A 23,176-nucleotide genomic window follows, 5' to 3' on the forward strand; every position below is an offset into this window, starting at 1 on the left:
CCAAACACAGTTGGAAGTCGTTTCAGCCCAGAAAACTGTTGGGAAATCCACAAAGTGAGCCCAGCAGATTCTTCCCACTTGTGGCCAATTTTTCAGGTATGAGAGGTCACTGCTGCACCCTCTTCTCCACTCCAAACACACAAAGGACTGGACAAAGAGTCCATGCCGGCCACAAACTCATGTTCTGTGTCACTTCCACTGAAATTCTGGACCTGAACTCAGCAGGGCATCTATCTTCTCCCACCTGAGGCACCTGCTTTTTAGGAGTTGTTAAGGTCCTGGAGCAAGAGTCCAGAAAAATGCAGCAATAGTGAGAGCCTCTGTGATTCTGGAATCCTGGAGGCATGCCTGAGTTGTGACAGTACTTACATAAACTTCACAATTTCTTCTCTGGAAATTCAGTTTTTCTGCAAGGCTCTTTGTGACTGGCCTCTCTGACAGCAACAAATACGAGGATACCTTGGGCTCTGACAGAACAAACTTCCCCTTGGAAACAACGGCAGAAAGAGGACAAATGAGGCAAAAAGAAATACACATGGTGGCTCCCCAAACATACCAATACCCATGCTCCTAGTTCCCAGACCCCTGGGCTTCAGCTCCAGTTCATGCGGGGAATGTCTGGGGTGCCAAAAATGTCAGTGCAGGTATGTTCTCTTAGCCTCACCCCTGGCTTCTCTCTCACCCAGAAAAATAATAACCTGACAAGTGCAGAATACCCTCCAGACACATTCAGTGCTCTGTTCATGTTGCTGCGCTTATAGGACAAATGGAGAGAATATAACCAAGACGCTGACAGTGAGCAATGAACACCTCTTAAGCAAGCACTGTCCTCAGTGCAGTCTGGGCAGAATGAGGGAAAATTCAAGGGCATAGAGCAAATGACGGCAGAAGCCTTGAGAAATGCCCTAGACTTTGGTTCACAGTTCTAGCAGCCCTTGATTCCCTAATATGAGCCAGGCACTGTGAAGTGCTTACTTAGTCCCCCATTAATCTGCACAACAGGTACCCCAGAAGTGTGTATTGTCACCCCTGTGTATACCTCTGGTGACTTGCCATGGCTTTCACAAAGGCCAAAAAAAAAAAAAAAAAAAATCCCTAAGATTCTGAACAAGTCTTTACATGATGATTGCATTACTCCAATCTCAGTGGCAAGAGACAGAAACCCAACTCACACTAGCTTAAGGGAAAAACAAGAAAAGAAATGTACAGATGAGCCATCTTCACCGATGGCTAGATCCAGAGACTAACATATGCCACATGGACTAACTCTGACCCTTTTCAATTAATCTTTCTATCTCCCCTTGCTACTGCTTCATTTTGTGTATGAGGACTTTAATCTCTTCTCCTGCAACATTTCCTCCATAAAAACCAAGAAGGTAATCATTTATCTCATGATTCCAGAAGAGAGAGCCTTCTCTTTCAGAACCCATGTGCCATCACTCAGAGACAAGGCTAGCTGTGTTCAGGTCATGTGCTGCTTATCCTTGAACCAATCATCACAGTGGAGAGGTTGAGTCCCATGACTGACAGCTGATCAAGGCCACATGGAGAGGGAAGTTTGGTGCCCCTTTGGAAAGAAGGTTGCTGTACAGACAACCCAGGCGTCCATCAGAAACAGAATTTAATAGAACTAATAGGGATTTTACTCAGATGTGATCCCTAATGAACTTGGATCTACCCATTTTCATGGTGTAATTTCCTTTTGTTTTACATGAGTGGCATTATCTGTGGTATACTCATGAAAATAGAATCAGAATCACCAATAAGGTTTGTGTGTGTTTGTTTTAAAATTAATTTAAGAGACAGTGATTAGGGATCTTATTTCTAGGGCAAAATGTATGTTTTTAAAATGGAGTTGCTGAAGTTCCCGTCGTGGCACAGTGGTTAACAAATCTGACTAGGAACCATGAGGTTGCAGGTTCGATCCCTGCCCTTGCTCAGTGGGTTAAGGATCCGGCGTTGCCGTGAGCTGTAGTGTAGGTCACAGACGCGGCTCGGATCTCGCATTGCTGTGACTCTGGTGTAGGCCAGCGGCTACAGCTCTGATTTGACCCCTAGCCTGGGAACCTCTGTATGCCAAGGGAGCAGCCCAAGAAATGGCAAAAAGCCAAAAAAAAAAAAAAGAATCTGACATTACTACATTACTGTGAGCTGTGGTGTAGGTCACAGACACGGCTCAGGTCCCAAGTTGTGGTGGCTGTGGTGTGGGCTGACAGTTACAGCTCCAATTTGACCCCTAGCCTGGAAACCTCCATATGCCACAGGTGCAGCCCTAAAAAGACCAAATAAAATAAAATAAAATAAAATGGAGTTGCTGGAATCTTTTAAAAACTCTTTTAAAAGAATGCAGCATCACACTGTGGTGTTTTTGCCAAAATGTTTAACCCAAATTTAATCATGGAAGAAGAATCGGACGAATGCAAAACACTTGCTTGGACTATCCAAAAAAATGTCAATTTCATAAAAAAACCACACACACACACAGGCTAGGCTAAGGAACAACAGATGAAAGTAGCTCAAGAGTCATGACAAATAATTAAATAGTGTGAGATCTTTGATTAGATCCTGGATTTAAATATATGTATAAGTAGCATTATCAAGACAATTTAGGAAATTCAGTACTAAGATCTATATTAGATAATGATATCATTATTAATGTTACATTTTCTGAATGCGATTGGGTTATGTAGAAGAATGTTCTTGTTCTTAGGAGAACATGCTGAAGTATTTAGGGATGAAAAGTCAGGATAATGCAACTAGTTTTCAAATGGCTTGGTGGGGGGGGGGGAAGTACACAGAGATGGAGAGAGACAGAGATGAGAGGGACCATGAGCATGAGCATGTGGCCAAGTGCTAAGAACTGATGAATCTAACATGCATCCCAGTGTTCATATCCGCACTATTCACAATAGCCAAGACGGGGAAACAACCTAAATGTCCATCAACAGATGAAGAGATACAGAAGATGAGGTTATATAAAATGAAATACTATTTGGCCATAAAAAAAGAATGAAATAATACCAATTGGAGTTAGCTGGATGGACCTGGCCATTATCGTATTAAGAAAAGTATGTCAGACAAAGACAAATATCAATATATGTGAAATCTAAAATATGACACAAGTGCACTTACCCATGAAACAGAAACAGACTTTCAGACAGAGAACAGACTTGTGGTTGTCAAGAGGAAGGGGGTGGTAGAGAGGGTTGGATTGGGAGTTTGGAGTTAGCAGATGCAAACGATTATACATAGTATAGATAAACAACAAGGTCCTACTGAATGGCACAGGGAACTATATTCAATATCTTGCGGTAAACCATAATGGAAAAGAATATGAAAAAGTATGTATATAAATATGTATGTACATACAGATACACATACATTCTGTATAACAATCACTTTCCTGCACACTAAAAATTAACAGAATATTATAAATAACTATACTTCAATTTTTTAAAAAATTAGCGAGTCTAGGCAAAGAGATATATAGGGGCCACTACATATAACCATGTTTAAGTACTGCTGAGTTTTAACAGCCAGAACTGCAGGATACAAATCCGCTGAGGTTGGCGCCACCTGGCGGCAGTTGTTTGCTTCAGCTTAAACAAAGACAGTGACTGTTCTGGGTCTTATCAGTAGTGAGTCCAGGAATCGCTAGGAGGTAGCACCTGTTTCCTTGCACCGATTTAGGAGAGTGGCCTGGATTATTCTGTGAACAAGGAACCCATTTTGGGGCAGGGGTCGAGGTGAAGGCAATCTGGTCCAGTCCACATGGGAAGCGCTAGCATTCAGAGGCTGCCTGGCTGGGACCATGAGCCGCAGGCTTAGCTGCCCTCTGCCTGCAAGAAAGTGCCTGGTTACTGGAACCTAAAGTTCATCTGTGCAATAAGGAAGTAGCTAGAAGAGTATGACCCAGCTCCTGGCTCAAAGGGGGGCATTATTTAGCCAGTGATGGCTAGATCATTATAACATGTCACACCAGCAAATTTTAAAAACCAATAAACAATTTAGAAATTATTTAATGCATCATTTTCACTACAACATACATCATTTAAAGCAATTTTATTAGAGAATAAAAGGGAATGTATTTTAAAATTTTTATTTATATGTGAAGTTCGGTGACCAATATTTTGAAATTTTTGGGGGGTCTTTTTTAAGGCTGCACCCACAGCATATGGAGGTTCCCAGGCTGGGGGTCTAATCGGGACTACAGCTGCCACAGCCACAGCAACGTGGGATCCGAGCCACCTCTCACAACAACACAGCTCACAATACCGAATCCTTAACCCACTGAGCAAGGCCAGGGATTGAACTTGTAACCTCATGGTTCCTAGTTAGATTTGTTTCCACTGTGCCATAACAGGAACTCCCTTGAAATATTTTTAATATCACTTTTGTGTGCATGTTCATTTTAAATAACCTGCATATGTACATATACAGGGGTATATCTACAAATATATATATATACACACATACATAGACACCCAGGAGGTGTCCTAGCTTGTTTTCTCAATGGAACATTGTTGTGTAGTAACAGTTTTATGTGCCCTTTCCCCATTCCTTCATTCTCTCTCTCTCTCTCTTTTTTTTTTTTTTTTTTTTTTTTTTTTGTCTTTCTAGGGCCACATCCGCAGCATATGGAGATTCCAAGACTAGGGGTAGAATCAGAGCTGTAGCCACCAGTCTAAACCACAGCCACAGCAATGCCAAATCTGAGCCACATCTGTGACCTACACCACAGCTCACAGCAACACCGGATCCTTAACCCACTGAGCGAGGCCAGGGATCAAATCCACAACCTCATGGTTCCTAGTCGGATTCATTTCTACTGCACCATAATGGGAACTCTCATTCTCTCTCTTTTAAAAAAAAAATGCTATTACATTACAATTAGCATACATGGCATAGTTTATTTAGTAAACCATAAAACTATAAATCTGCTAACCATAAATTTGCTAAGATTTATATTTTGCCTATTTTAAGAAAAGATTTGATATGGTTTATTATACTAAATCACATATAAAACAAGACAATGAAAAAATATTTAGAAGATTGAACAACTACCAAAAGAAGAGAAGTGTGTGGGATCAGCTAAATCATTCAAGTTTAGCTTTGGATTTCTTGGGGAACAAAAAGGAAACAAGATGGGCTGTTGTTTCTGGATCCTCACCAGGGTTTAGTCTGGCTGGAAGGATTCCCAGGTGAGCAGGACAAATCAAGACAAGGTGTCTCTCAGTGGTAGCAGCTGGTGACACCAAAATGAGGAGTAACATCATGAAGGCTTTGTGAGAGGCCACAGCGCATGCTGAATGGGCTACCCAAGCCAGAGGCCCAAAGCAGGATTAGAATACCAAGGAGACCAGGAAAGAACATTCCTAAATAACAGCTGGAATTGCTCCCATGGGGTGTGAGGGAAAGCAGTATGTTGAAGACTACAAATGCAAAGAAGGTAGGTATATCTCTTCACCCCATAAAAGAAACTGTGTTTATCTGAAGAAAAACATAATTTGAAAAGATACATGCACCCTAATGTTCAAAACAGCCCTCTATATAGTAGCAAGCCATGGAAGCAACTTAAGTGTCTGCTGACCAATAAATGGATAAAAATTTAGTACACACAAACACACACAATGGAATACTACTCAGCCATAAAAAAGAATGAAATAATGCCATTTGCAGCAACATGGATGGACCTAGAGATTATCACACTAAGTAAATCAGACAAAGACAAACATCCCATGATATTGCTTATATGTGGAATCTAAAATATGACATAAATGAAAAAGAAATAAAGGAATCCAAATTGGAAAGGCAGAAGTAAAACTATCACTATTTGCAGATGACATGATACTATGCCTAGAAAATCTTGAAGATGCTACCAGAAAACACTTAGAGCTCATCAATGAATTTGGCAAAGTCTCAGGATACAAAATTAATACACAGAAATTGACTGCACTTCTATATACTAACGACAAAAGATAAGAAAGAGAAATTAGGGAAACAATCCCATTTACCATTACATCAAAAAGAATAAAATACTTAGGACTAAATCTACCTAAAGAGACAAAAGACCTGCACTCTGAAAATTATAAGATGCTGATGAAAGAAATCAAAGATCACACAAACACATGGGAAGACATGACATGCTCTTGGACTGGAAGAATCAATATTATCAAAATGATTATACTACGAAAGGCAATCTACAGCTTCAATGCAATCCCTATCAAAGTACCAAGGACATTTTTCATAGAACTAGAATGAAATAGCTTAAAGTTTGTTTGGAAGCACAAAAGACCCAGAATAGCCAAAGTCATCCCAAGAAAGAAAAATGGAGCTGGAGGAATCAGGCTCCCTGACTTCAGACTATACTACAAAGCTATTGTCCTTAAAACTGTATGGTACTGGCACAAAGACAGAAATATTGATCAGTGGAACAGGATAAAAAGCCCAGAATTAAACCCACACACCTACAGTCAACTAATCTATGACAAAGGAGGCAAGAATATACAATGGAGAAAAACAGCCCCTTCAATAAGTGGTGCTGGAAAACTGGATGGCCACATGTAAAAGAATGAAATAAGAACACCATACACAAAAATAAATTCAAAATGGATGAAAGACTTAAGTATAAGACCAGATACTATAAAACTCTTAGAGGAAAACATAAGCCAAACACTCTCCAACAAACCACAGCAATATCTTCTCAGATCCACCTCCTAGAGTAATGACAATAAAAACAAAACAAAGGGGACTTAATTAAACATAAAATTTTCTGCACAGCAAAGGAAACCCTAAACAAAACAAAAAGACAACCCACAGAATGGGAGAAAATATTTGCAAATGAAGCGATCAACAAGGGATTAATCTCCAAATTTATAAACACCTCCTGCAGCTCAGTACCAAAACAAACAAACAAACAACCCCATCAAAAATGGACAGAAGATCTAAACAGACAATTCTCCAAAGAAGACATACAGATGGCCAAAAAACACATGAAAAGATGTTCAACATCTCACAAATTATTAGAGAAATGGAAATCAAAGCCACTATGAAGTACTACCTTATACCAGCCAGAATGGCCATCATCAAAAAGTCTATAAACAATAAATGCTGGAGAGGGTGTGGGAAAAAGGGAACCTTATTACCCTATTGATGGGAATGTAAAATTGGTGCAACCACTGTAGAAAAATGAAGACTCCTCAGAAAACGAAACATAGAATCACCATTTGATCCAGTAATCCCACTCCTGGGCATCCATCCAGAGAAAACCATGACTCAAAAAGGTACATGTACTCCAGTGTTCATTGCATCACTATATGCAATAGCCAAGACATAGAAACAACCTAAATGTCCATCAACAGAGGAGTGGATAAAGAAGATGTGATACCTCTTGGGCATATATCCAGATAACACTTTCCTTGAAAAAGACACATGCACCCGCATGTTCATTGCAGCACTATTCACAATAGCCAAGACATGGAAAAACCTAAATGTCCATCGACAGATGATTGGATTAAGATGTGGTATATACACGCAATGGAATACTACTCAGCCAAAAAAAAACCCCACAAAATAATGCCATTTGCAGCAACATGGATGGAACTAGAGACTTTCATACTGAGTGAAGTAAGTCAGAAAGAGAAAGACATATACCCTTATATCTGGAATCTAATATATGGCACAAATGAACCTTTCCACAGAAAAGAAAATCATGGACTTGGAGACCAGACTTGTGGTTGCCAAGGGGACAGGGGATGGAATTGGGTGGACTGGGAATGTGGGGTTAATAGATGCAAACTATTGCCTTTGGAATGGATAAGCAATGAGACCCTGCTGTATAGCACTGGGAACTATGTCTAGTCACTTATGACAGAGCATGATAATGTGAGAAAAAGGAATGTATACATGTATGTGTGACTGGGTCACCTTGCTGTACAGTAGAAAATTGACAGAACACTGTAAACCAGCTATGATGGAAAAAATAAAAATCATTTAAAATAAAATAAACACAGCTTGGAATGGTAAAAAAATAAATAAATTCTGTTCTTCCTGAAAAAAAAAAAAAAGATGTGGTACATATAACAATGGAATATTACACAGCCATTATGAGGAAAGAAATAAGGACATTTGAAGCAACCTGGATGGACCTAGAAATTATCATGCTAAGTGAAGTTAGACAGTGAGACACCAACATCATATGCTATCACTTACAAGTGGAATCTTAAAAAAGGACACAATGAACTTCTTTGCAGAACAGATACTGACTCCCAGACTTTGAAAAATTTTTTGTTTCCAAATGAGACAGGTTGGGGGTGGGGGATGGGCTGGGGGTTTGGGATGGAAATGCTATAAAATTTGGTTGTGATGATCACTGTACAACTATAAATACAATAAAATCTATTGAGTAATTAAAAAATAAAATAAAATATGACAAATGAACTTATCTACACAACAGAAATAGACTCACAGACATAGAAAACAAACTTATGGTTACCAAGAGGGAAGGGGATGGGAGGAATAATTAGGAGTCTGTGATTAATACATACACACTACTGTCTATAAAATAGATAACAAACAAGGACCTACTATATAGCACAGAGAACTATATCCAGTAACTTGTAATGATCTATAATGGAAGAGAATATAGAAAAAGAATGTGTATGTATATGTGTGTATATATATATTTATATATATTATTTACATACATTTACATACATTTATATATATTGTATGTTCATATATGAAGATACATATATATATGAATGTGTAGATATATATATATATGCGTGTATTACTGAATCACTTTGCTGTATACCTGAAATACAACTTCGTAAATCAACTATATTTCAATACAAATTTTAAAAAGGAAATCAATATTTATCTTTCATGTAAAGGGCATTTAAGCAGCATTGAGACTCTGCATTTTGTAAAGGACACAGAAATGTTCTCATGAGTGCTTCTCCTAATACTCCTCCACAAAAGATAGAACCCCTAGTTTTGAAAAGGCTAGATAAGAGCTAAATGCATTTTGTGAAAGTCAATAGCATTTCTATAACCACTAAGAAGTTAAGAAATATAATGAGAAACAGATTGGAGTTGCACTTGCAAGAAAAAAAAAAACCCACAGTTGGGAATAATTTCTATGGGAAATGTGTATGAACAGTCTAAAGAACTCTAAAAATCCAAAGGTGTACTTAAAGAATTAAAATACTTCATTAATGGAAAAGTCTACCATAATGGAAAACTGAAGAGCATGTCAATTCTTTGCAGATTCATCTAAAGATGAATGACATCCAAAAAAAATTCCAACAGAATTATTTTCATGGGGAAAGAAAGGAAAATATTTTAAAGTTCATGTGAAGAAACAAATAAAGATAAATATAAAATAACTTTCAAAAAGCAATAGTAAAGGTGGGTGGTGAAGTCTGACACGGTAGAAGATTCTAAACAATATTTCAAATAGCGAAGTAATCTTTCAAGTACAGACAGATCACTGGACCAGAATAAACATAAAAGATGTTTATCCTATCATATAAAAGAATTTAGCATATGGTTTTCACAAAGCCATCACCAAATAATGCAGAAGAGAGAATAATTGAACTAATGGTACTAAGATATTTGGTTAGCAATTTGGCAGAAAAATAATTATTTAGGTCTTTATCTCACACATATAGCTCAATAACTTCCAAATGGATTAAGTCTTTATATACAAAACTCAGGCCATTTTTTAAAAAATAAAATAAAATATTTACCAAATTTCTGGGGGCAGTGCAACTTTCCAAACTTGGAAGTGATTTAAGATGTCATATGTGATGAGGTTTCACTACACACAATTTTGAAACTTCTTTATGTAAAAAATAAAACCAAGCAAAAGACAAGTCAACTGGAAAAACTACCTATACAGAAAATAAAAAGACAGGGGTTAATTTTTTTACCTTTGTGTAAAATCATTTATGAAAATTAGCAAAAAAAAAAAACCACTCTGACAACTGGGGATAAAAATGAGCAAAGGACAGTAATAGAAGAAATTGTTCAGCCTCAGTAGTTGAAGAAAGAACAAAAAGAACAACAAACTAGCCTTTTTCGTTAAGCCAGTAAAACCTTAAGGAAAATAAGATTGCTACCTGAGTTTAGGCAGGGAGAGAGGTAATGTGGAAGGTATGGTCTTATCCTTCTGGTGGTGATGGAAACCAAGAAAATTTGTTTGAAAGGCAGTTGGCTGGGAATTCCCATTGTGGCATAGCGGAAATGAATCCGACTAGGAACCCTGAGGTTGCAGGTTCGATTCCCTGGCCTCGCTCAGTGGGTTAAGGATCTGGCATTGTCGTGAGCTGTGGTGTAGGTCACAGACGCAGCTCGGATCCTGGGTTGCTCTGGTATAGGCTGGTAGCTATAGCTCCCATTCAACTCCTAGCCTGGGAACCTCCATATACCATGGGTGTGGCCCTAAAAAGCAAAAAAACGAAAAAAAGAAAAGCAGTTGGTGATATTTATCAAGGAGTACAAAAGCATTTGTTAACATTGACCAGTACTCCTAATAAAATTAATTTTATTTCTGATAAAATATTTTCAGATTAGTTTGTCACTACTAGTACATAATTAAAGTTGATGTGCAGACTTTTTAGATATCAAGAAAAAAACCTGGAACTCCCTGGTGGCTCAGTGCGTTAAGGATCCAGCATTGTCACTGCTGTGGCACAGGTTCCAACCCTGGCCCCAGAACTTCACATTCACAGGCTTCCCAGCTCTGGTCCAGAGCAGAGGGGCTTCTGGGAGTAAATTCACCTTCGTCCCCCAGGCAGAATTTTGCTAAACTTCTTTCCTCAGTGAGGAGCCACATTCGGCTTTTACCCATGTATGCGCATACACTTTTTTAGGGCCACACCCACAGCATATGGAAGTTCCCAGGCTAGGGGTCAAATCAGAGCTACAGCTACCAGTCTACACCACAGCCACAGCAATGCAGGATCAGAGCTGTATCTGCGACCTACACCACAGCTCACAGCAACACTGGAACCCCAACCCACTGAGCAAGGCCAGGGATGGAACCCACATCCTCAGGGATACCAGTCAGATTCATTTCCACTGCCCCACAATGGGAACGCCCATTTGCATATATTTTTCTGCACAAGTGTCTAGTATATAGTAAACCACTAAAAAAAAAAAAATGTTTCATTGGGTAAGATTAATCTGGGAAGGCTGCAGTGAAGAGATGACTATCAAGATGCTATTTCAGAAAAGAAGCTTATGTATGAGGCTATTTTATAAAAATCAGTTTTCGCCATAAGCTTTACCTTAGTGTTCATTTCTGATGCTATTTCGAGAACCACTGCATACTTGGTATATATTGATTTTATTTTTGTTCCTAGAGACTTAAGCAATGACTAGAGTTTAATTTGTCATCTGCTGCATTGATTTTTCTCCTAAGAGAATGGGTTTCATTTTTACCATTTCCATCTATCAATTGCTACTCTTACTAAAATGGATTCTCCCAGCTAACTTCTGTTGATGACTAACATATTTGGGGGGGGCACACCCCCCGGCATGCTGGAGTTCCTGGCCCAGGGATGGAACTTGTGCCACAGCAGCGACCTGAGCCACTGCAGTGACAATGCCAGATTCTTAACCTGCTGTGCCACAGGAGAACTTCTCTAATACATTTTCTGAGTCACACAATATCCCTGTGGTGATTGTAGTATTTGGTTGAGATTGTTTGCTCCCACAATTCACTCTTTTTTTTTTTTTTTTTTTTTTTTGTCTTTTTTTAGGGCTGCATCTGCGGCATATGGAGGTTCCCAGGCTAGGAGATGAATAGGAGCTACAGCTGCCAGCCTACACTACAGCCATAGCAACACCAGATCCAAGCCACATCTGCAACCCACACCACAGCTCATGGCAGTGCCGGATCCTTAACCCGCTGAGCAAGGCTAGGGATCGAACCCACAATCTCAGGGTTCATAGTCCGATTCGTTTCTGCTGTGCCACACCAGGAACTCCCACAATTGACTCTTATTTCCAAACTCCCTAGCGTGTTGCAGATTTGTGGGAGGTCTCCAGGGAAACCCCCAGTAAATAGTAACCCTACTTTTCATCCAGGTTCTGAGCATGTTGCAAAAAAAATTATGAGTAAGGAAAGAAACCAGAATATCAATGTGATTCATAATAGAGGCTCGATGGGAGGGGAACGTTTAGGGTATTAACCACATGGGCCTGTTGACTGGATTAGACAAATTTAAGAACCAAATTCCAGGCAGAAATGAACCAGAAAGGCTTCCCTGCTCTCATCCAGCCACCTTCCCCACACCTCCTAGAACTGCAGAGCAGAGTAGAACTTTGCTCTGGGCAGGCAGACTCCCTCAAAATGGAAGAAGAGGAGAATTCTTCCTAAATGTACCAATCAGGTAAATTACTCCCTCCCCCCCGGGGAGGGTGGTGCTGGGGAGTGAGGAAAGGAAGAGAGGCCAGATAAGGGTCCCACTGAGAGTCCCTAATGGGAAGGAAACATCAAGAGATGAGGAAAAGTGTTCCCTGCTGGTAAGATGCACACTGAAAAGCAGAAACAAATGGGAAGAGCAAAGAAATGGAAACTGAAATATTTGGCGTTAGTTCTGATTTTACCAGATTTTCCAGCCATGAAAATTAGAGGAAATAATAGCATCTCCCTGAGCCTTGGCTTTCTCATCTGTAAAATGGACACATTATCTGTTCTTCTTACCCTCCAAAGTTTTTACAAGATGACATAAAATAACGTAACATAAAAAAACTGTTATGCATGAGGATATGATCTTAACAGATAAAAACTTACACCAAATTCTATTTGAAACTCAGAGGATCGAGAGTTTGACCTCCTAGTGCCTGGTTTCTCTCTCTCAGCTTTGAAGCAGAGTGTGGATGACATCATACTGGTTTCTTAAAGTGCTCCTAAGTTCCTCACCTTCCTTCTGTGCCTTTCTCACTGTGACTCTAAGGTGACAAGGCAGTTCCCAGGGACCTCCTGGATGTTTCTACCTCAGGCCCCACGTCTCATTCTATTCTCCCCCAGTTACACTACGGAGGAAAGCTCTCAACTGGTTCATCTAATGAAGCAAATGACTATCTCCTAGGACGCTTGTTACACCTGGTCCCTCACCACAGCTTGATTCTTCCTAACTGATGGGCAGGAAATCTGAGGCAAGCCTGTTCTTCCTCCAAGGTCCCTGTCTCCACCAGTAGCAGCAGCAACTTCTCAGTTGCTAAGCCAGAAATCTTGGCTTCCTTGCTGGTTCCTCCAGCACCCTGCACATCCCACCTGAAAATCGTATTTATCATTTAATGGTATTTTCCATGAGTTAGGTGCTCTTTTAAATGCTTCACGTGTATTTTCTCTTTTCAGGCTCAATACGATCTCATGAAATAGGCCTATTTTTATTGTCAGTTTACTGGTGAGGAAGTTAAGGTCCAGAGAGTTCAAATAACTTGAGCAAGTCCCCCAGCTGGTAAGTAGTCTTACTGACATTTGAATTTCCACCTTCTATCAGTTGCTAAGTCCTATATATCTGACCTCCTGTTTTTCAAATCTATTCCCACTTCGTCATGTCTACCATCTTTGTTTAACTGAGGCCCTCAGCATCTCTCCTCCAGATGGTCGCAGCTTGTAACTGGAATGTCCTTCCTTCTTTCCTTGGCCTCTGCCTACCTCTTCAAATACGTCTTCTCTAGCTCTGCTCAGCCACAGCTTCCACTCAGCCTGAGTGTTTTCAGGTCCCAGAAGAGAATTTGTCATGTCAAGTTTCCATGTCTTAGAACATGGTTTTCCACTTCTCCAGTATTTCCACTTAACAAACCCCTACTAAATCTTCAATACCCACTTCAAGTGTCTTCTCTACAAAGGCTTCCCAGCCATCCCAAGCATGATCAAGTCCCTTCTTCACATTTGATAAGTGTGTATTTAAGAAGTAATGTCTGTTTGTCTTCCCAAACTGGCACCATCTCTGTGACGACAGAGTCAATTGATAAGAGTAATAGTAATAACAGAAGCCCCCATTTATGAGATACCTACCATACACCAGATACTCTGCTAAGCACTTTACAATTGTCACGTCTACTTTTAACAACTAGCTTGCACGGTATATGCTATTATCCCCATTTTACAGATGAAAAAAATAAGACTCACTGTCTTTGCATAACTACACTTGGTACACTTCTGGGCAGAGGCAGTCAGTCAGTAATTGCTGAAATCGAAAAGCAAATGAATGGCTTCATAATCCTCAACTGTTTATTTGCACTTAAATATGTATAATCCTAACAGAGATAGAAATGTTGGTTCATGAAGAAATGTTCTGGAGCTATATTCTATCTATTTTTCATTGTATCTTATTTAACTCCATAAACACATTTGGTATATTTTCCCCTTTATCTTTTCTCTCAGTCTTTCATTTTTAAAAATCAAATAAATTGGGGAGTTCCCAATTTATTTAGTGGTAATGAATCTGACTAGTATCCAGGAGGATGAGAGTTTGATCCCGGGCCTCACTCAGTGGATCAAGGATCCATCATTGCCATGAGCTGTGGGGTAGGTCACAGATGATGCTCAGATATGGCTTTGCTGTAACTGTGGTGTAGTCTGGCAGCTGCAGCTCCAATTCGATCCCTAGCCTGGGAACTTCTATATGCCATGGGTGCAGCCCTAAAAAGACCAAAAAAAAAAAAAAAAATCAAACTGGTTTCCAGTCACAATAGAGAAGTAAGGGCACATGGAAATATTTTCTTTCCAGCCCAGATACATTAAAATGATAGCTTATATATCCTCAGATTTTAAAGTCTATGGTCACAATTTTTTAAAAAAAGCTTTTGTGGAACAGCAGAAGAGTCACCTAGTGTAATGAGTGGGGCTGAGGTCACAAGCTTACAACTTCATGAGGTAATCCAAACCCAAGAAAGATACCTAACAAATGAAATAAACAGGAAAATTTATAGTCAAAGAAATAGAAATATAGCAACCCCCCAAAGACTTTTTTTTTTCCTTTATTTAAGGGCTGCACCCACAGCATATGGAAGTTCCCAGGCTAGGGGTCGAATTGGAGCTGTAGCTATCGGACTACACTGCAGCCACAGAAATGTCAGATCCAAGCTGCATCTGTGACCTACGCCACAGCTCATGGTAATACCAGATCCTTAACCCACTGAGCAGGGCCAGGGATCAAACCCATGTCCTCAAGGATACTAGTCAGGTTGGTTACTGCTGAGCCAAAACAGGAACTCCCCCACCAAAGGCTTTTAAAGACATGTAAAATCTTAGATAAAGGATGAAGGTTATAATCCAGAACAAAGAATTATCGGAGTTCCTGCTGTGGTGCAATGGTTTAAGAATCCAACTGAAGTGGCTCAGGTCACTACAGAGATATGGGTTCAAACCCTGGCCTAGGAATGCCCATATGCCACAAGTGCAACCACTGGAAGGAAGGAAGGAAGGAAGGAAGGACGAAAGAAAGACAGAAAGAAAGAAAGAAAGAAAGAAAGAAAGAAAGAAAGAAAGAAAGAAAGACAGACAGACAGACAGACAGACAGAAAGAAAGAAAGAAAGATTGATTTATGAAAAACTACCAATAAAAAAATTTTGGAAGGAGTTCCTGTCGTGGCTCAGCAGTAACAAACCCAACTAGTATCCATGAGGATGTGGGCTGGATCTCTGGCCTCGCTCGGTGGGTTAAGGATCCAGCATTGCCCTGAGCTGTGGTGTAGGTCACAGATGCAGCTCAGATCCTGTGTTGCCACAAGTGTGGCCCTAAAAAGCAAAACAACAGCAAAAAAAATAGATAAAATAAATTCTGAAAAAAATGAAAAGTAGTATTAAAAAGATACAAACAGTTGACTGGATTCAGTTTAAAGAATCAGTGATTGAAACTGAGTACACAACCCCCCAGCACGAAGAGATTAAATGAGAAAAAAAAAAGTGAAAATGAAGTTGAGACATGAAAGACTCTGATGTCAGTTTTCAGAATAAAAAGGTATATCAAATGTATATAGGAGTTGCCATGAGCTGTGGTGTGGGTCACAGATGCGGCTCAGATCCCGCATTGCTGTGGCTGTGGTGTAGGCCAGTGGCTACAGTTCCGATTCCACCCCTAGCCTGGGAACCTCCATATGCCACAGGAGTGGACCAAGAAATGGTAAAAAGACCAAAAAAAAAAAAAAAAAGGTATATAAAAAAGTTATATCATACAGACAACTTAAAAAAATAATTCCACTCTTTTTTTTTTTTGGCTTTTTTAGGGCCACACCCACAGCATATGGAGGTTCCCAGGCTAGGGGTCTAATCGAAGCTACAGCTGCCCGCCACAGCCACAGCCACAGCAACACCAGATCTGAGCTGCATTTGTGACCTACACCACAGCTCACGACAACACCAGATCCTTAATCCACTGAGCAATGCCAGAGATCGAACCTGCAACTTCATGTTTCCTAGTCAGATTCATTTGCACTGTGCTATGACAGAGCACTCCTCATCCTACTCTTAAATAACTTATAGAAGCAAAACCGAAGAACATCAAGAAAGAGAAAATTCTTAAAAGCCACAAAGGAGAAACTACAAAGAATGACAATCAGACAGATGCAAAATTTCTAATCAGCAAAATGATGCCAGAATAAATAGTTACATCTCCAAATGCCAAGGAAAAGCAACATTCAATCTAGAATTCTATACCCAACAAAAATAATATTTAACATACTTGAATTTTGTATCATGGGAAAGTATTCCTTATTCCCAAAGGTGAGTATAATTTTAAAAGAGAGAGGGAGAGAATGAAATAGATATTTTCAGGCAAAGACTAAACTAGTTTGTTAACCAGAAATCTTCCCAGACAAAATGATTAAAGGAAGAAGAAAAATAAATCTATGAGTAAGGTGAAGGATGCAGTTGTTGACCATAAAATAGAAATAATGACTGAGTACAAAATTAGAAATAATAATTATTTTTTCTTATTTAGAGGCAAAATGGATCTAAAATTCTAGATAAATGAAAGATGGTGATGAGTGAGATTAAAAGGGAAAATACACATGCTAAGTTCCTTGTTTTAACTGAGAGTTGTATTTTACACGTTAACATTTTTAATGTAACCATTAAAAGAAGAGAAATAGAATGTTTGCAGACTGGTAAAAAGAAGTGAGGGGAAGGGAACAGAAGTCAGTAAAGGAGAAAAGGAAAAGGAAGTATGAAGATAGAAACTCAGAATAAAATAGCAGAGATAGTCCAAATTACATCAGTAATCACAGTAAATGTAGCTAGATTAAATTCATATAATAAACTTCTAGACTGAATGAAGCAAGCAAGGTACGATATTTGCATGTGACACACAAAAGCAGAAAAGCAGAACCATTCCATTTCTTCTGAGCTGAGTGCACATGTGTATTGTGTGTTTTGCGGGGCGGTGGGGGGGCTGTTTAATTCACTCTAGATGCTTTCTGCAAAAGCTCTTAGTGGCGCGTAAAAGTTTTTGTTGGGCCCACTAGCACAATTTTAACTTTTGTATACATTCTTTTACGAGGTGAAATTCAACTAATTAAAATTTTTTTCATTGAAAGTTCTTCATCTGAAATGTGCAAAATACTTATATAAAGCAGATCATAGTGAATATTCAAAAGGGCAGTATCTATGTTGATGCTTATAAGAGATACCCCCAGATATCAGCTGGATTATTCACTATATGAGAAATAGGTCAACATCATCATTTTATTCTAAATGCAGCCATTAAAATCTCAAGAAGAGAAAATGTCATGTATCACTGATTATTCCTTTGACAGTTTTAGCCAGAAGCTCTTCATTCTTTCCTGGAGCCTGTATAAATCAGTTGTAACAAACTATGCAATTATCATTCTTGCAACTGGCGCTTGTGGCAGTTTTAAACTCCATTTTGCAAGGGAGCCAAAAACTCTCCTTTGCCTCCTAAGCTCAAAAGCCAGAAAGCAGCTGAAAGATGGTCACTGCTTTGTTCTGGAAGGGAGCTAATTGCCTGCCTGGGATGGGCTGTCCGCAGCCAATGTGTAAATAGGGACAATTAGACCTCATTTCAAGAAGACATTACTCCTAAAAAAGGAAACAGAACTTCAGATTTTAATTACTCTCATAGGAATTGTTACATTAAACAGAATTGGATCATTTTTTCCCTTCACAATTCAGTTCAAAGAACATGACAATCCTCTGTCACAGGAATGTTCTAATTTTAACATTTCTACAGATGGCTTGGTAGGAACGTGAAGTCTATGCCTCCCTTCTTTCCTCACTAGATTTATTTTAATCCTACATCACAGCCAGTTTAAAATAATTTGCATAGTATTGAAATATGTATGTGTTTTGTTCCTATACCTTCTTAGAATCATTTTTTTGGGGGGGGCTAAAAACAAAAACAAAACAAAACAAAAAATCAGTTGCTTATAAAAACCCCACATAGATTTTCCAAGCATTGCCCTTGGTGTTTCGGAAACATTTTCCTGCTCGGTCCTCATGTCTACCTTAGGAGTGTTATCCTCTTTTTCTAGTTGAGGAAACTGAGGTGTGGTTACTTGACCACGCCTAGTAAGTGATGGGGCTGTGATTTAAATCTATTTCCAGAGCCCTTTCCTGCCAGGAGAATTTAGAGAGCAGAACCAAACAGTGTCTGCTCCCATTAGGGAGCTTGGCTAGGGAGACACTAGAGATTATCATGGGCTTTAGGAATCACTGTAGGAATAGGCATTCTGCCCTGTGTGTGTGTGTGTATTTCTAGGAGAGGAATCCCTGCAGTCTTGCAGTTTACAAGTTAACTAGGTACAGGGTTATGGGGATTGGGACTGGGTGGGTGCGGCGAGGAGGGGGGTAGTTGGGAGAAGGGAGGGAGCCTTCGCTCTTGACAGTTTTTAGGTTATGGTCCAAGATCAAATGACTGACCTTTCTCCAAGACCTGTAAAGCTTGTGGAGAGATGACTGCTTTCAAGTGCTCCTTTTTCTCATTTATTTTCACCCTGGTCCATGTTTTGAGCCTGATTCTACTGCTTTATCTCACTGACTTTCCCCTCCTCTCGGTGCTAGGAGTATCTATTATTCACATCACACAAGTCAGTGGTTCTTGTATATTGTTTTAGACTCTGTTTATTTTTTCTCCAGTCATACACCTCTGCTCAGATGGAATCACCTGCAACCTTTGAATGACTCATTTGGTGGGAACAACAAAACCCGGTGCCAGAATGTTCTCCAACCCACAAAATCCTTCTCTGGGAAAGAAAAAATATATCATTTTCTTATTGTGCATTAAAAAATAATCAGTGTTCCTTTTTTTTTTTTCTTTTTCATATCCAGACCTAGAATTTTGTGGAGCATTTTAGGCTAGAGATTGAAAAATCAACTGGGATACACGGTGGGGTGGGCAGGTGCTAAAGAAAAAGATAGAGGTAGGTGAGCTATCTTTTAACAATCTAATTGTGGTCTCAGTCTCTCTCCCTCTCTCCTTTTTTCTTGGAAGGACAGTGTCACAGATCAAGTTCCCCTGGAAAAAAAGACTCGGAAATGGAGATTTGTGTGCATTCTGTGCATGGAGGTGCTCTCAGGTCAACACCTGGAAGGGAAGGGGAGGAGGCAGGATGGGGCAGGAGAAGGCGGGCTGTGATACTATCACAACAGACACCTCAGCCCAGCACACAGGAAGTTCTGGAGCCTGGATGGCCCTACAGAGGGGTTCCGAATTGAGGAACAAGGGATGAGCCTTTGCATCCATGTATCAAGCAGTCACTGACCACGGGCTGCCCCTGGGGACAAATCAGATCCATTCATACAAAGGCAGTTAGGAATGGAGGAAGTTCAAAACTTAAGCGAGAGTGAGATGATGGACCTGCCAGCACGCTAGGCAGCTGGAGGAGCAAGAGCTGCAGTCCTGAAGGCTGGGGTGGATATGGGTGCGCACCGGAGCATTCACCAGAGGAGGTATGGGGGGTGGGGGTTTTTGTTTGTTTTGTTTCTTCATTGTGAAATATTTCAGATATACAAATGGAGAATAATATGACAAACATCTGCACAGCCATAGTCCAGTTAATAAATCAGAATGTTACAAATTCAGCTGAATTACACCCTGTGTAGCTTTACCGAATCCCATGTTTTCTTTCTTAAATATTTACGAAGGACCTTATAGTCATTCCTTCACTCAACAAATAAATGTTTATCAGGTACCTACCATGTTCCAAGCACTGGTCCATATCTGGGAAGACAGCAGTTAAATAGACAAAACCCTGCCCTTGTGAGGCTCACATTCTAGTCTTCTGTTCTTAGTTCCAAACCATAGTGGATGAACATACAGCAGACCAGTTGGGCATGAAGTGATCAGAGAAGGCTGCGCAAGGGCAGTGCAGCTGGGCTAGCCTCGGAGGATGGTGCACGTCAGGTATCTAGAGAGAAGATGTAGGGGCAATAAGATGGATGAGAAAGGAATGCTTGTATAGCAATGAGAAGTGGAGTGTACGGGTGAGTAGAAGGATTTAAAGTTGGAGCCTCTATGGAAAACAGTATGGAGGTACCTTAGAAAACTAAATATAGAACTACCACATGACCCAGAAGTCCCATTCTTGGGCATATATCCAAACAAAACTTTCCTTGAAAAAGACACATGCACCCGTATGTTCACTGCAGCACTATTCACAAGAGCTGAGCTGAGACATGGAAACAATGCTGTTTCATATTTCCTTACTCAGCATCCTGCCACTCCTTCTACTTGAAATATGTTTCCCCAGATGCCTAGAAACTCTGGTTCTCCTTTCAAGGTCCAGCTATGCATTAGCTTCTTAGAGAAGCCTTCCCAGGACCCTTGGAGAGATTGCCACTCATTCCCAAGAACACCTCCATACACTCATCACATTGTTTCTGCAAGTTGTCCTACCAGTTTGTCTTCGTGCTAAGGAGTGAGCTTTTTGACAGCACAATCTGGGTCAAACCATGGGCATCAACAGTTCTTCCATTAGACTGTAAACTCCTGGAAGGTCTAACCCATGTCTTGTTCACCATTACCCAAAGCTGAGCACACATGGTCAAGTAATAAATCTTTGTTGAATTCAAGGAAGGTAGAAAGTACTTAACAAATGGTGAATGAATAAATAAATAAATGAGTTGCAAGTGTTAGGTTATGAGAGGGAAGTTGAACTGCATTTTCGAACCACCTAGGGATTCATAATTTTTGACTCACCACCTGTTGATTAAAAATTGAAGAGCTAGCCGTCTGAGGGAACCTGATTTATGTAATATATTGTGTCTCCTTTGTGACATGTCTAATGTTGTATGGCTCACAGCCAGATCTTTAATTGGGGCATCTGTGTTGTTGAAGATGATTATGATTTACTTACTATTAAATAGCAAGTACCGTTGTTTGTCATTTTAAAAATGGAAGTATCAAGGGGCTTCATAACTAACTCAATCTTAGCCCACAAAAGATACGAAATCTCCCAGTTTACTGCCTTCACCCAGAGACATTTTCCTTCTTAGCTGACACTCCTTTTTTTGAGCACACTCCATCAGTATTTTTTGCAAGTGAGGTCAAGCCATTTAATTTCAAATAAAGCCATCCGGAGAATATGACCTTGAGATTTAAAAGCACAAAATGAGTACAAAGTGAACAATCATTTTATGCACTTTACGGATATCACAGATCTCTCTTCAAATCAACAGTCATCACATGGGATGTTCTCCTGCAACTTCAAAAGGGAAACATTAGAAGAGCCCATCAATCCGTGTTAGCATGCTTGAAAGCCCTGACTCAGTGCCCAGCTCATGGTAGGTCCTCACTTGAATGAATGAATGAAGATTCATTCCTATGTTTTGTTACGATGCTCTGGTATATGGCTGCTTTTGACAATCATTGTATCTGTAAGATTCATTATGTTGTTGTGTGTAACAGTAGTTACTGTTGTTGTACTATCTAATTTTAGGAATACACCACAATTTACTAATCCACTTGTTTAAAAAGCTATCTATCCCTCCCCCATTGAATTTCTTTTGTACTTTTGTCAAAAATCAGTTGGGAACATTTTGTATAAATCTATTTCTAAAATTCTCTGTTCTATTTCATTGGTCTGCTAGTACCATACTATCCTTTCTTAAATTTATATATTTCCACAAATATTTTTTTTTGTCTTTTTTTAGGGCTACACCCATGGCTTATGGAGGTTCCCAGAGGGGGTCAGTTCGGAGAAGACTGGTGAATCCCCAAGATGCAGGGATAAAATAAACCTTGCTGATTTGAACATTACTCATACACATCCTCAGTAACATCCATGTATTTGAGCATCTCCAGCCATCAAAAGTGAGATCTGGATTTGGGAGGACCCCAGGGACACATCTACTTCATATTGGTCTCAATGACCTTGAAAGACAAGGTCAGTGCTGGAAATTGAAGGCTCCTTAATGCAAGAGACCTCCCTAGGTAGCTCAGACCAAATTCAACCAAACTAGCTACAGCTTCTGCTAGGACACATGAACCAAGCTGCTTCTTACATTAAGGTAGACACATTCCAGACCATGAGACCTATATGTTCACCACACTGGTTGATCAAGGGTGGGGTGTATATGAGAGCAGCCAATTCACTGGTTGACTAAGGACCCATGCAGTGGCCTGGAGAAAAACACTGCCCCCCAAAGAACAATGGTAAGTAACTAAGCCAATCAGATTCTCTCTTGAGACTTTGTAAGTGGCAAATGGTATCAGGTAGTTTTCATTTGGTTGGTTGATTGATTGGCTGTTTTTTTTTTTTTTTTTTTCTTTTGGAGAAGATGCCAGAAAACACACAAAGAGGAGCAGAAACTTGGGGCTGGCTAGAGTGTGTCCATGGCAGGGCACCGGAGCGAAGGGCGGAAAGTCAGGCGCAGAAGGGAGAGGAGGTTACCTATTTCTAGGTCTCCTACTCTTCTCAGTGACTCCAGTTCTCATTTCTGTGAGGCTCACTGCACAAACACTTCTGGGGTGCTGTGGGTTCCTGCTATCCTTTAGGTTCTGTGTATCATAAAAAATAACACAACACTAAGGAAAACCGAAATCAATCTTTTTCTTGCAACCAAAGATCTGACCTAATATAACAGGTCTTCCCAGGACCCCTATGGGTCCCTTGGGGCTACAGCACACCAGGAAGATGCTGCAAAGGCCCAAAACGTGTTCGTGATCATAGCACGCATTTCACAGGACAAGTTTCC

At 40.0% G+C, this 23,176-nt stretch overlaps 1 protein-coding gene across 8 annotated transcripts in view; it reads right to left on the reverse strand.

Moving 5' to 3' along the window:
- The window catches only part of GAS2L3 (growth arrest specific 2 like 3), a 106,204-nt gene that overhangs the window by 36,648 nt on the left and 46,380 nt on the right, over positions 1-23,176 (reverse strand). For 3 of the 8 annotated variants that reach the window (XR_014804238.1, XR_014804234.1, XR_014804237.1), the window contains 2 exons: positions 20,178-20,388; positions 370-486 (listed from right to left, as the gene is read on the reverse strand). Coding sequence is in view for 1 of the 8 variants with exons in the window: in XM_084957450.1 (XP_084813576.1) it covers positions 20,269-20,388 (120 nt within the window). In the remaining 7 variants the exon portion in view is untranslated. Of the gene's footprint in view, positions 1-369; positions 487-9,752; positions 9,893-18,367; positions 20,389-23,176 lie in introns of those variants that run through there. The other 5 variants (XR_014804235.1, XR_014804236.1, XR_014804240.1 and 2 more) reach the window with 3 other exon arrangements.

Source organism: Sus scrofa, chromosome 5 (genome assembly GCF_054392235.1).
Source record: "Sus scrofa isolate SSC_HxYL_T2T_F1_AM1 chromosome 5, Sscrofa_HxYL_maternal_Yorkshire_Landrace_v2.0, whole genome shotgun sequence".
In the NCBI taxonomy this organism is placed as follows: domain Eukaryota; kingdom Metazoa; phylum Chordata; class Mammalia; order Artiodactyla; family Suidae; genus Sus; species Sus scrofa.